General features: G+C 36.1%; 1 protein-coding gene across 1 annotated transcript in view; it reads right to left on the minus strand.

Moving 5' to 3' along the window:
- Nucleotides 1-4027: 4027 nt before the first annotated feature.
- LOC107589563 (cell division cycle and apoptosis regulator protein 1-like) overlaps nt 4028-15435 on the minus strand; it is a 25988-nt gene continuing 14580 nt past the window's right edge. Inside the window, exons 14-26 of the mRNA XM_016278053.1 lie at nt 12928-13094; nt 11996-12206; nt 10883-10966; nt 9298-9486; nt 9019-9210; nt 8325-8543; nt 7811-7940; nt 7637-7725; nt 7403-7549; nt 5441-5564; nt 5151-5336; nt 4789-4994; nt 4028-4706 (exon numbers count right to left, since the gene is read on the minus strand). Of these exons, the coding sequence (XP_016133539.1) occupies nt 4650-4706; nt 4789-4994; nt 5151-5336; nt 5441-5564; nt 7403-7549; nt 7637-7725; nt 7811-7940; nt 8325-8543; nt 9019-9210; nt 9298-9486; nt 10883-10966; nt 11996-12206; nt 12928-13094 (2001 nt within the window). The 3' untranslated portion in view covers nt 4028-4649. The remainder of the gene's footprint in view (nt 4707-4788; nt 4995-5150; nt 5337-5440; nt 5565-7402; nt 7550-7636; nt 7726-7810; nt 7941-8324; nt 8544-9018; nt 9211-9297; nt 9487-10882; nt 10967-11995; nt 12207-12927; nt 13095-15435) is intronic.

Genomic DNA, 15435 nt, shown 5'->3' on the forward strand with positions numbered 1-15435 from the left:
GGATGATCAAAAAGTTATATCCCATATCATGTAAGATTTCTGTGCCATATCATCTGTCACCTCATAACTAGTGTCCTGTCATTGACTTCCATTTGCTTTAATGAAGATTTTTTTTTTAAATCACCCTTTCAATCAGCCTTTCAAATGCCTTGTAAAAACCAACTTCAAAGGTAACATGTATTAGAGCTTACTTAGGTGAATGCTGGCATGTTAAAAGACTCCTGCTGCTTCCAGTGACCCTGCACCAGGGTGACTACATCCAAGCAGGAACTGCCTCCCTTGGAATTCCTGTTCTGTGTTAGTGCATGCTTTTCACATCAATGAAGGTGATATCCGGGTCAGAGCAGTGTGGGATTACACTAAGATGCACAGATGTCTTATTTAAATATTATGAGCGCGCTCCAGGCACATTTTAATGTGGTTAGATAAGGTAGATATCAATATACTGTGCTTTGTCTCAAACCTTTGCTTCATTTTAAGCTGACAAATCATACCAATCATACATTAAAAGTTCAGTGTCAGTAATTTTTTTTATTGAAATGAATACATCTATTCAGTGAGAACACATTAAACTGATCAAAAGTGTCATTGAAGACATGTATAATGTTTATAAAGATATCTGTTTCTTTTCATCTAATAATCCTGAAAACAATGCATCACAGTTTCCACAAAAGTATTAAGCAGCACAAATGTTTTCAACATTGATAATAATGATAATAAAATGCTTCTTGAACATCAAATCAGCATATTAGGATGATTTCTGAAGGATCATGTGACACTGAAGACTGGAGTAATGACTGCTGAAAATTAGGCTTTGCCGTCACAGGAATAAATTACATTTTAAAAATTAAAATAGAAAAGGTTTATTTTAAGTTGTAATAATATTCCACAATATTATTGTTTTTACTGTATTTTGATCAAATAACTGTAGCCTTGGTTAGCACAAGAGACTTCTGGTAGTGTATATCTTCGTTGTTGATATTGGGTTTATATTGCACAGAATGGCTTCCTTTGGACTGTTTAGACTGAGAAATGGTCAGTGACGTTCAAAATCGGCCTAGCAACTAGCAGGAAAGGAGATGTGTTTTCCTGTGTTTGTTTCCATTGTTGCCTGGTTTATAGACTGAAACATGCATGCCGGAAAAGTTATTGTAAATAACACATACTTTGTGGTTGGTTCCACAAAGTATGTTTTGTGCAATCTACTGTATCTCCTTACCATATTATGGCATCAGACCATAATGTTAAATATAAAACATGCAATACTTAAACTAATGAAATGAAGGACTGTTAACTAATACACTTACCTCTGAGAGGGTTTTAGAACAAGCAATCAAGGTACCTCAAAGCCCATGTCCGCCATGTAGACAACACAGGGGTGTGGTGTTCCCACTGGGAGATGCCAAACAGCCAGTCAAACACAAGCGCACAGGTTTCTCACACTGTAACCCAGTATTCCCTTGCCTTAGAGCCAGGAAAAAGGATAATTTCCTCAACAACTGCTCCACTTTGCCTGTCCCTGGGGTAGTCCAGCTGACTAAGAACTGAATGCAAGCACCTCTCAAACACTGGAGGGCCTGGCAGCTGATATAATGCCACTGACACAGATGCCCTTCAATGGTCAAAAGACTTAAAGCATCACATAAGAGGGTGGTTTTCATGTTTGTTTGACTGTTATGTGGAAGATCAAGTGAAGGAATATGGAGAAGCAGATCCCTGTTTAAAGGTGGGTATTGCAAAGTATGAGAATGGCGCATGAGAATGGTCCATACCACGTCAGAAATATGAAAAATACAAGATCTTATTAAATTTATTTCTATATTTCTCACAGCACAAGTGTGTCGCATTCACAGATTGCATCAGCGTTCCTTTTTAGTGGTGCCATTCCTCATGCTTCACTCAAAAACCAAACATGCGAACCGTGTAGTCTGATTTACAAATGAATGACTTTTATAAGTCATTTTTGAATGAATCATTCAAAAAGGCGAGCAAACTTTGAGATTTCTCAGTGATCCAAATATATCACTGAATAAACTCACCGAGTGGCTACTGAATCAAAAAATGACTAATTTTCCATGTCTCTGAATCATTACTTCAATATAGCCATTAGGCTGCATGGCCATCCACTCATTTATATAGCTCACCCCTATGAATAAACATGTAATAATATTCATAAGCAGGCATGCCAAATGTAATATTATGACCACAGAAAATGTTAACTAAATATACATACAGTATTTCACATCACGTTTGTATTATGAAAGCTCCCAAAGGTGTACTGTAGACAGAACAATTAGACAAGGATGGAGTTGGTAAGATTTTTAAAATGTTCTTGAAAAAAGTCTCTTACGCTCGTTAAAGATGCATTTATTTAAAAAATACAGTAAAAACAATAATATTGTGAAATATTATTGCAATTCAAAATAACTGTTTTGTATTTAAATATATTTTAAAATGTTTTATTTAATAATAATTTATTCCTGTGATGCAAAGCTGAATTTACAGCAGTCATTACTCCAGTCTTCAGTGTCACATGGTCCACCAGAAATCATTCATTTGAAATAAAAAAACATTTGTCTTTAGTGTCACGTTTGATCAAGTAAATGCCTCCTTGCTGAATAAAAGTACTAATTTCTTACTGACCCCAAACTTTTGAACAGTATTGTACATGTCAGCAAACACTATTCACAGACTTCCTACTTCAGAATTTCAGAGGCCACAAAGTCAATTCTATTTCCACAAAGTCAAGCAAATAATAATGAAAACAGAGAAGCACAACATGTTATGAAAAGCTATCACAAGGTCTCCAGAGACCACATTCCATTGTCATGATAATTACATCTTAGCACAAGTGACTTGTTGAAGGCGTTGAGACTTTGAGCAGAGTGAAAATGAAAAGAGTGATAGTGTGAGGAGGAGGAGGAGGAGGAGGAGCTGAGGGGCTCGGACAAAGTGTGGGGTCTTCTGAAACAAAGCTATGTGCGAAAACGGGGAGGGGATGGTGAATGTCAGCACAGACACACAGTTCAGACAGAGATGAGGGGATAATGGGTCTGACCCCAGATTTTCAGGCGCTGCGTAAAATCAGCAAATGGTACAGCAGCAAAGTTCCTTGATTATTACGCCGGAATGAGAGTATAGTTCCTAGCCATATCGGCCTAGAAAATCCCAACTTTTAATTTTCCGTCGGTCTTAGTACACGATGTAATTACAGAAAAGTCAAGTTTTAAATAGGAAAAATAAAGAAACTCTTTAGTCATTTTTGAGTGAGATGCTAATGGTCTAATCAGATTCAATGATCTATGCTATGCTACAGCTAAAAGTGCTACCGCCAGACCCGGAGATCGGCTGAATGGATTCGAAAACGGTAAAACTCAATTGTTTAACTCTAGGGGAGTTGGAAAATGAGCCTATTTTCAAAAATAGTGGAGTGTTCCTTTAACTCACCCTCGAAATGTAGATGAGTGTGTTTCGTCACGGGAACAGATTTGGAGAAATTTAGCATTACGTCACTTGCTCACCAATGGATCCTCTGCAGTGAATGGGCGCCGTCAGAATGAGAGTCCAAACAGATGGTCTATTAAGATGATTTAAACTTCAAACCATTGGTTCTGGCTAAAATACTCTCTATCCATAATATTGCTTCCTCCAGTGAAAAAGTCTTGCTTGAATCAGGAGAGAAATATGCATCAATCAAGTACCATTTACAATTGAAAACAAATTTGTTGGTGGATTTTGATGTGAGAGGACAACAGGGTTTTTTTTTTCCACCGGAGGAAGTGTTATTATGGATTATGGACTGGTAATCTTGCCAGATGAAACTGTTTAAAATGTCAATGTCTTTCTTTCTTACAAACATGCAGCTTTTCACTTCACACTGTGTTGTTAATTGATGGACTGGAGTCACATGGAGTACTTGTGGATTATTGTGATGCTCTTATCAGCTGTCATTCTGACGGCACCCATTCACTGCAGAGGATCCACTGGTGAGCAAGTGATGTAATGCTAAATTTTCACCAAATATTCGGGAATCAAGCTGATATGCATGCGCTAATTAAGATGCATGCGCAGATGTGACCCAATCAAACAAAAGACTTTGAACAAAACGTGTTTTTCGATCACGGTTTGTCATGGAACAATGAAAGAGATCAGAAAGCAGCTTCACATAGGTCCTAATAAAATCCTAATGCTGTTTCTAACATTTGATTTAAACATAAATAACTCTTATTGCTAAATAAACTTTGCTAATAACTCACGTACTGGCACAAGTCATTATTTCAACAATGAAATATGCTGATATAGCAACACATGTTAAAATTACTAGCAACTTTTGAAAATGAAAAAAGGCCAAAAACAAGCTTAAATGGATGAACCAAAAACGTTTACATAATTCAAACAAATTATTTAAACTTCAACTTGTTAAGTGTAATCATTTGATTCTGAAGAATTCAGAGAATTATTTTTCAAAACCAAAGAATTATTTTTAAACATAGAATTATGAGGAAAATGAGAGTTTACCTCCAGTCATTAAAACTTTGTACACAGAATGCAAAAAAGCTCAAATAAAATTAGCTTCAGAATTGTGTGAGTTTTAAGCTTATTAACACATTTGAAGAGAGATTAGATGTGGATGAGCTGGAGAGGGACGTTCACTCATCTGAGCCATTAGCTTGAGTTTTTTGGTCACTGTCATCTGAAGGGTCACCCTGCATCAAAAACAAACCACTTACTACACATGATTTATTTTACAACATTTCACACAGTGATGAAACAAATAAAGGTTCATACTTGTGAAAAAACGCCCTGTATCTCCTTCATGATGGTGTTGAGGCTGGACACTGTGCCTTGGAGCTGTTGTTCATAGCTGCCTTTCTGCTGGTCTGAGGCTCTCAGGTTGTTCTCTGTCTCTCTGAGATTGTTCTTCACCTCCTCCATCTCCCTCTGAAGGCTGCGGGTTGCTGCTTCTAGCTCTGCTATATGCTTTGAGTCCTCCTCTACAAAACAAAAAGATTTGATTAGCAAATTTAATTGTATTGAGGGTAGAAAAAAAGTATTGTTTATCAGTTAATGGTAACCATTACAACTGGACAAGGTGACACTGACATCCTTGTTCAAATACACAATGAAAACAAGACAGATGAGGTTGTTACCCATTTTAACGTCCTGCTGCATGAGCTTCTGCTCAATTTCCTCTCGGGTTTTCTCACTCTTCTCCAGCTTCTGCATCATGCTTCCCACATCCACCATGGATCCCTTGTAGACGATTAGGCTAGACGACTCGCAGCTGTCCTCCGATTCCCGCTTGAACTTCAGACTGGGCAGCAAGCTTTGGTTACCTATTGGGGCACAGAGAGGGATTCGGTCTACTGTAGCATCATGGACGTGTACTCTAGAGTTACAAATAAACTTCTCAATTCCAGCCATCATTCGCTTTGCTCACCTAAAAGGTTGTCTATCAGAGCATCAGAGGTCAATGTGGGGCTAGGCTCATCCTTAGGTCGGTCCGTTAACTTTCGATAATGGCAAGACTCTCTAACCAGTGGTCTGTTTAACAATTTCTTCACCTGAAAATAAACAAACAAGATACGTTAGTCTGTTATAAGTATGCTATATAGCTTGCAACTAAGAAATTACAGTTAACACATTGTTGTCCTGATCAAGCATGATGCAACTAAAAGGTCAACTGACAAACATCATTGCTTACATTTTCCCATATTATCATTATTAGTAGTAGTAGTAGTGTTGACAAATTAAATATAATTGTTAAATTTAATAAAGAAAAAAATAATAATGATAATATATTTTATATAACAATTTTCGTATTGTAATAATAAAAATAGTTCTAATATATAATAATAAAAAATAATAATATATATAATTACAAATATTAGTATTAAAACAATAATAGCAAACAAATAATAAGAAATATCATCATCATCATCAACAATTACTACAAAAACATTCATATTATTGTTATTTTTTTAACAAATAGAATTATTATTAAAGGGGTCATATGATGTGATTTCAAGTTTTCCTTTCTCTTTGGAGTGTTACAAGCTGATTGTGCATAGATAAGATCCCTGAAGTTGCAAAGACTGAAGTCTCAAAACCAAAGAGATATTCTTTATCAAAGTTAAGACTCTGCCACGCCCCCCTAAAACGGCTCGTTCTACCACGCCCCCACATATCTACCTCACTATGTGGAAATTAGCATAATGCCGCCCAAATGTGCACGCAAAGAAAGAAGGCGTGGTTTTAGTAACCGCAGTTAGTGTTGAAGCAGCCATGTCAGGGAGACGCTGTGTTTCTAGGCGAAAGCATCCATCCGAAAGTAGATGCATTTAGGAATCTTTAAGATTACTTACAACAGAACAGCAATGCATTTTATGGACGACCGTTTCGTGAACCTAGGAGAGGAGGTAATTCTGACTTTGCTATGACAATCTGGCGCTTCTGAATCAGCTACTGTTTTGTTATTAGTTTAAGTATTTGCTATTGACTGTTCAAATGTGGAGTTTTGCGCATCGTATGTGTGTGCGCGAGCGAGAGAGAGAGAGAGAGGGAGACAGCGTCACATCACAGTAGAGTCAGCTGTCTTAACCGCGGCTTGTGTACTGCATCATTACTGTGTCTGTTCCCCTTTCGGGCTTGAACTGATGGTAAAACTAATGACATTATTTACTGTCTTTACATTTATTTTGAAAGATGAAGCTCTCGATTATGGTAAGGGGTGTTACATTTCCGACGAGTGCTTGCGGTGTTCGGCCAATCACAATGCACTGGGTCAGCTGGCCAATCAGAGCAGACTGCGCTTGTCGGAAGAGTTTGAGAGAGGCGGGGCATAGAGGACCTACAATAATGTACAGTATTTGAAAAATAATGGGTTCTTTGAACATTAAAGCATGTCAACATATTCTGTTACACCAAATAATGATCTTTAAAAAAGCATCATATGACCCCTTTAAGTAGCATGACTGTTACATCCAAAATTATAATAATAATTAGTAGTAGTAGTCTAATTAGAACATCATCATCATTATTATAACAATAATAATAAACATTCATATTCTAAAGTAATATAATTATACACACACAATTTGTACAACTTTAAATGTATTATTATTTACTAATATTAACATTAAATCAGATAAATTATTACTATTAAAATATATCATTATTATAATTACTATAATACATTTATAATATTATATGTAATATTAGTATTAGTCAATATAATTAAATTAAATCGAATTTTTAAAAAAGCATGGAGAAAAATAGTTTTCCAAAAAAAAAAAAAAAAAGAAAAATTTTAGGATCATAATGAGTTAATTCATGGAACTTACAGACTCCTTAAACCTTCCCAAGTAACAACTAAACGCACAACACTACACCGAAGCAGCACCTGAGCTCTGGAGAGATGCAAGCCCAGCGTGTACATGATCTCCTCCAAGTCCTTCTCCAGCAGGTAGCCGCAGTGACTCTGGTCGAAGTACACAAAGGCCATCAGCAGATCCTTGTTAAACGTCACCATCTGTTTTTTCTTCTCATCCTACAGACAGATTGAAATAATAAAGCATTCCACTCCACTCAGTATGAGAAAGATTTTGTGCTGCAAAAGGAGATGTTGTTGACTCACTTTATCTTTAGATGACCTCTCTTTGGATTTCCGTTCATCTCGCCGGTCGTCTCTTCTGTCCCTGCCATTAGAGTCTTCATCATCTTTATCTGAGGAGCACAAAGAATCAGTTTCTGGATCAAAACTGATCAAAAGTGTGTTTGAGGATCCAGGTGCAAACAGTGTGACCCCTACCATCATCATCATAGTCTTCTGCGTCTTCTGCCTCCAGTGGGTCATATTCATCAGCGTTGTTGTTGCTGCTGCCGTCTTCATTATCATCATCATCTTTGGATTCTTCTCTCTTAATACCTTTCTCCTCATCCTTTACCCAGATGTTAAAATGTCCATATATATTAAAAAAAGCTTTAAAAAACGCATTAATTTGAACAAATCACAATGCTTAAGCATTTAACGGACATCTGAATAAATCAAAGAATCTATCAAAACACAGTCCCCACACTTTCTGACCAATCAGTGTCATTCTCCCATGACTTTTCCCAGTTGTTTGTGATGCCAAATAAACATTTCCATGAAAAATAAATTAAGCGTAAAACCAGGTGAAACTACAATCACTAATCAATATTCACTATGGAAATTTTTAAGCTTTTAATAATTTCCATGACTCTACCAGGACACAGCTTTAAAATGTCCTGATATTTCAAGGTTTTTCATGGTCGTAGGAACTCTTTTGAAGTATTTCCCCCACCTTCCTCTTCTCATCCTCCTCTCTCATTCTCTTTGTGGCCGGCTCTCCGTTTTCTTCATCCTTCTCCTTCTTTATGTCCCTCCGGTCTGCCTCTTTTTTAGCTTTCTCTTTTTTATCTTTCCTCTCATCCTTGCTCGGAAGAGAACTGAGTGTTTTGTAGATCCTGTAGCCAAAGTCTCGCTGAAGCATCTCATTGAATAATTCAGCAAACAAAGACACCTGAAACAGATGCCAAAAGATCAGTGTTATTTAGTATCACTGGAAAACTGCTATAGCTTTTATTAATTATGCTATAGCTTTTGTATTTAATATTTTTCATTTTAAGTTAGAAGTTTAGTAATTTTTTTGTTTGTTTTTTTACTTAAGTTTTAGTTATTTTAGTAAATAAAGTTAAACTAAATGAAAAAATTAAATGCTGACATGGCAACTGATTTTCTTTAATGTTTTATTTCAAGCAACGAAAATGTTTATGGTTTTAGTTTTAATTGTGTATGAATAGTTTTGGATGTTAAGTCCCTCCTTTCACTGCAAAAGGCAACTATTTACAAAAGTGTATCTGAAACCAGAATATTGTAATTATATCAGGCGAAGTCAAGCAAAGTGTCCTAAAACTTAGTAGTTTATAGGTGATTAATTAAAAAAAATCTTTAATATGCACAAACATGTTGTTTCACCTCTCTGCAGTGATCCTCACCTCAAAGGAGTGCTCTTTATTATCCTCGAGTCTGTAGTCCAGCAGCACACTCAAAGACATGATGCTGCAGTCGAATTTGCCGTTCTTGGCAGCCCAGTTGGGGTGGACGATAATGGTGGGCTCATCTGGCAGAACATAACGTCTCTCTCTGCGCTGACGTTCCTGCTCCTCCTGTCGCTTTCGCTCCTCGTCCTAGAGGGAAACAATTTTTTTCCACATTTGTATGCGACTGATCAGACAGGCTCTCTATAAAAGCAGGATCCTCTGATCTTCTCTCACCTCTCGGTCATCCTCCAGTCTGCAGGACTCATCCTCCTCCACACTAGGAGGTTCAGGCTTCTCCGGCTCCTTGGACTCCTCCACCTGCTCCTCCACCTTCAGCTGTTTGGTGAGGCGAGCAATCAGCTGTGACTTTAGCCCTTTAGAGCTCAGTGTACGGCTCTCCAACTCCTTACGTAAGTCATTGACCTGTGTGCAAATTGGTTTTATCAGCCCTTTAAACGCTCATCTGCTAGCTTGTTGTGCTGTTCTCCTACTCATTTCTATGGCTTTTCCAGTTGATTAAAGTGTTTATTTTATTTATAATTTTATACAGATTACTAGGGCACTTTTCCATTTCTATGCCAGGGACCACTCTTTGAAACTATGATTATACTTTATAGTGCACAAATGTCCTAAATAACTATTATTGGACAGATTTATGATGTAAACGCTGGTCTGCAAACAAGGTTTTTTCTACACAAACACACAAATAACTTAAAGAAAAGAAAAATTACAAAATGTGCAATGTTTAATGTTTAGTGCTAGAAAAGACTATTTTAAAATTATTGTAACAATGAACCAAAAAATCGAATCAAATATCAAATGGATACTTTATATCAAATACAATACAGTTCAGTTTTTTGTTTTAGATTTAAATCGTTTTCTTTTACGCTCACCAAGGCTGCATTTATTTAAACAAATTACAGTAAAAACTGTAATATTGTGAAATATTATAACAGTTTAAAATGACTCCAGTTTTCAGTGTCACATGATGCTTCAGGAATCATTCTAATATGCTGATTTAATGCAGGACACATTGTTTATTATCATCAATGTCAAAAACAGTTGTACTTCTTAATATTTTTGTGTAAAATGTGAGTTTTTTCCCCCCAGAATTCTTTGGTGAGTTTAAAAGAGTAGCATTTAGTTTAATTAGTTGTAATAATGTAAAAGTCTTTACGGTCACATTTGATAAAGTTAATGTGTCTTTGCTCGTTAATAAACTATATTTTCATAAAAAAAAAAAAAACGACTACTGAATGGTGGTGTACACTGTTCAAAGGGGTATATATATTTTTGTGTGTCTAGTTAAGTGTCTAGTTAACACTTTACAATAAGGTTAATTATTTAACAGTAATAGTTAACAAGAACAATACTTCTACAGCTTTTATTGATCTTAGTTAATGTTTATTTCAACATTTATTAATACATATTAAAATCAAAAGTTGTAATTGTAAACATTAGTTAATGCACTGTGAACTAACATTAACAAACAATGAACTAATGTTAGTATTTTCATTAAGTAACATTATTAACAAAGATGAATAAATACTGTAACAAATGTATTGCTCATTGTTAGTTAACTAATGTTAACAAATGACACCTTATTGTGAAGTGTTACCAGTGTCAGTGTAAAAACTATTTGTTATTTTAAAAAAGGACAAGTCTTCTATACCTCAGCATACTAAAGAACATCAACTTTAAAGCATTATATTGGGTATGTAAAGGGTATGAAGACCCCATGAAATAAAATATAGAGAATATTGATGTAAAATAATGACAGTTCAGTCTGTAGCAGAGAAGCTGCTTGTGGGAATCTCACCTTCATGGATTTCGGATCAAGCTTAGTCCAGTGAGTTGGCGTCATGACTTCCTTTGAATCATCTTCGTCCTTATCCTCCTCCTCCTATGCACATTATGTGAAAGAGAGGAAGAGAGAAAAGACAACAGCATGTTAGCACACCACTCTCAAGACTCAAAGAAGTTTTCTGAAACAAAAGCTGATCCGTGCAAGCAAGGTCACAACTGTCTCTCATTGTCTCCTCCTACTGAGCTCTTGATTGGGTTAAAAAAAAATATCCACTGCTAGGATACACGGAAGCTCTCTAGCTTTCAGAAACAGATCCATATCCCACTCATCAGCCAATAAATGCCAGTTCTGTGGAATACAAAAAGATAATCAATGACAGTGGGTTCAAGAGATGGACATGGGACAGATGCACTCAGAGAAGGTCTCCAAACCTTACGTCTACATTTATTGCTGCCTTTTTTGGCCCATGTATACTCCCTTTAGCTTGTTTTCTTAAACACCTAGCCAGAACTGTCCTCGGATAAACAATCTCCCTGGAAAAATCACATCCACAAAGGGTCTAGACACAGTCCAATCAGAGAACAGTGTAAATAAAATACAAAAAATAAAAAATAAAAAAAGAGACAGACAAGAAACAGAACTCAGAGAGAGTTCGGCAGATATTGAACAGGAAAACAAAACAATCTAAAAACACACAAACATCATAAACACAACTGGCTCTCCAGATTCCAGCATTTAATTCCCAATTGGTCTCATTGGTTCAAGCTTTACAGAGAATTTTCAGATAGGATTTGTTGAAATTAAACAGGAAATTTAGAGTTATTAATCACGGCCGTCAATCATGCATTTGACAGAGCTGGAAGCTGTTTTACCAGTTGACAGGTGTCATAAAGTAGGACCTAAGCTCTTCCGCTGTGTGTGAGACTGCGTGACAGAGGGAGAGCAGGAGGAAATGGGGTGGAGGGTCAGGGATGAGACAGGGATGAGAGGAAGGGATGGTAAAAGTGGGTTCTGTATGATGCCTGTGATACTTGTCTGTTTCTTTCTGTGTTTTGAGTGTTTTGTTTGTCTATTCCTGTGCCTGTGAGAAGCGGAAATGAGAAGAGAGAGATTAGCGTTCAGTGCCTGTTCTCCATCAGCCTCCTTCCGTTCAGCCACGAGTTTCTCTGCCAGCTGCTCCTTGAGTCCACGGGACAGGCCCTCCCACTCTGAGCGGGTAGGAAGACAATGCCAAACATCCGGGAGAAATAAAACCACTGTCTCCACATGTGCGGGGACTGTCCGCCCTTTGTGAGTCTCCTCAGGGCGGTGATAGCGTATCTCTGCAAAACGATACCTGTCGCAAAGGAAGAAGCGCGTTGGAAAGAAACATTCTGTGAGACATCACCCATTTCCCCCAACACACACACACACGTACACAGACACAAAGCTCTGACCCCTTCGACCCCCCCGAATGAGACGCGTATGAGAAAATACAGTCTGCAGAACTCCACGGGGGGTTTCTCAGGATGAACGGCAGCCACGCATCAGGGAGGTCGACAGACAGTATCGACAGCTAAACTCAAACGACGAAGACCCCGCCCCCTGCACCCATCAATCTGAACCAGTTGCTCATGAAAGATAGCTTACGAACCCCGGGGGTGTGAGAGAAGGACAGATTCAGACACAGTGAAAGCAAGTTAAATATGTAAGATATTTAACACAAGGCAAAGGTCAGAGAGAACAGAAAGTAACGATGGCGGTGGCGGCGACTCCTCTGGCTCTGCTCTCGGAGCAAAAGAATCAATGCATTCACCACATAAAAATAGAGGCAGGACTGCCACACACATTAGCATAAACATTGCAAAACAAAATTTGAGAAATCAAAATTATACACACAAAAGCATCAAACATGTCAGGAGATACACTGCTGTGTCAAAACCATGCAGCGGGTCACAGACTTTTAGATGTTGTCTACCTGTTGGCCTTTTTTTTACATTTTTTAAATAGTAAAAGATGCACACATGGAGATTACAAGGAGACGCATCGGCACAGACCGAGAAAGGAGCTGTACTTACCACTGGGTACATAAACTCAGATCAATGCCTGTCAGAGCCTTACAACAACGTATGGCTGTCTTTATAAGAACCGAGGCATCGTTTTCCGGGTTGGCCCCATCCAAAGAGGGAGACCAGTGCCCCCCGATGGCCATAGCCTCATCCTTGCCCCGCATCCCCACCAGGAACTGAAAACAGAGTTCAAATGAATTACAAGATGCTGGGAAGCCACTGAGCGCTCTGAGGCGGACACAGGGAGCGACAACATCAGATGAGCTTATTCCACACCGCAAAGCATTCAGCAATGGAATAGGACAGAGACACATCACAGTCAGCTCCCCAACACCGACACAAACTCCCCACATCAAACACAGGAGTGGACAAACATCTTTCAGTGTCCAAGGGAACAAGAAATGTTTCAGTGTACATTATAATTAATAGACTGCAATAGCAGGGTCCTTAAAGTTAAATTCCATTAAACGTTTACATTTTAGCTAATAAATGTAATAACATTTCAGTCAGAGATCAATTATGGTAAATAGTTCGTAAATTATGGTAAATAGTTCGTAAATTATGGTAAATACAAAAAAAAATAAAATAAAAAATTCTTTCACAGCAAGAATGGCATTAAAGATAATAGGGATGTTCATTTTAACCGTTTAACCGGTTAACCGACCGTAATAATTTTGACCAATTAATACAGTCAGTTAAACGGTTTAAAAAGTCATTTAATTATTTATTTTTTCAGTCATTAATCAAAATATTTAAAAAGGTTTGCTGCATGGTTAAAATACGCTACGGGTATAAAAAAAATAATAATTGTTTTTTAGGGGGAAAACATAAGTCGCATTTTATTATTTCATTCAGAAATAGGCCTAATGCTGACGCGAAATGTTTACAAACATTATAATAAACACTGTAAACAAATGCTTTCAATTAACAGTATTTAGAAAAGAACAAGAATGAAAAATATAAGAAGCTATAGCAATATAAACGACAAGCCAAAACAAACTCATTTAGGCCAAAACGAAACTGAAACCAACGTTGGGTCTCTCATTCGACACAAAATCAAATGTTTCCGTATTCACGATGTATTTGAATGGCAAAATATTATATGTAGCCTACTTCACTCGTGTTCCAATATCCACGTAAAACTAAATGTTTTTCATAACATCACGAATTGAATTTTTTCCTTCTAAAAGTGGAAGAAACTACTCCTTTTAGTCATAAAGATAATCGGAATTGTAAAAGGTTTGCCTTTATTTGTGTACATTCACAATAAAAACAAATCTTTGTGCTTTTGTAAAATAAGGCTAAAGAAAAATAGGATGCCGCTTTCTGCCGTCTGTTTCCTTTCACACAGCACAAAAATGAACCGAAACGGCATACTAAACTACTTGTTGCACAGTTTTTCTTTAATTTTCTTAATTAAAAATATGTTTCTCGTGTATAGGCCTATTTATTCATTATATATATATATATAGCCTAGCTTTATGATTTTCTCCGCCGGCAGAAGCGCTGCAGGTGCGTGATATGATGACCATGTGAATCCTCATGTTCTGTTGTTTGCTGCTTTTTGCGCATGTAAAATTAATCCCCGGGAAACAAATGTTAGTATTTTTTAACAGGTCACAGACACTTATCCTTTCTAATTTAATTCAATTCTAATTTAAAATAATCTTGTCGGTTAATGGTTAATAATCGGTTAACGAGCGTCGGTTGTCGGTTAGGAAAAATAACCGAAATGAACATCCCTAATTTATAATGTTACAAAAGATTTCGGTTTCAAATAAATGCGGTTCTTTTCAACCTTCTGATTCAAATAATCCTAAAAAAATATCAGTTTCCACAGAAATATTAAGCAGGACAACTGCTTTCATTGATAATGCATTTATAATACATTGATAATAAGAAGTGTTTCTTGAGCATAAAATCTGAATATTAGAATGATTTCTGGAGGATCATGTGACACTGAAGACTGAAATAATGGCATCATGGGGATAAAATGTTTAAATATAAAAAAATGTTTAAATATATTACAATAGAAAACAGTTATTTTAAATTGTATTAATATTTCACAATATTACAGTTTTTACTGTATTTTTAATTAAAAATGCAACAAAAAACATTCAAAAAAAAATTACCAACTAGTAGTAGTGCATGTTTTGATACCGAAAAAAACTCAATTTCTTCAAGAAAACTTTCAAGAATGTTTGAAATTATTTCCTTTGACATTATATTGTTCTATTATTCTATTATTAGCTTCATTAATAATATAATAATAATACTAATATATATAATAAATATTTTCAATCTTTGTAAAACTTATTTTATTGCTATTTATTTATCTATTATTATTAATGAATTTATTTTTATTATTACTATTTATTTATATTTCTATTTTTATTATTATAATTTTTTATTTGTTTTATTATTATTATTATCTTTTTTTTTTTTTTTTTAAGTAATGTAAAATTGTTTTTTTTTTTTTTTTTTTTTTTTTTTTTTTTTTTTTTTTTTTTTTTTATT

Source organism: Sinocyclocheilus grahami, unplaced genomic scaffold (genome assembly GCF_001515645.1).
Source record: "Sinocyclocheilus grahami isolate Dianchi unplaced genomic scaffold, SAMN03320097.WGS_v1.1 scaffold117.1, whole genome shotgun sequence".
Classification (NCBI taxonomy): Eukaryota; Metazoa; Chordata; class Actinopteri; order Cypriniformes; family Cyprinidae; genus Sinocyclocheilus; species Sinocyclocheilus grahami.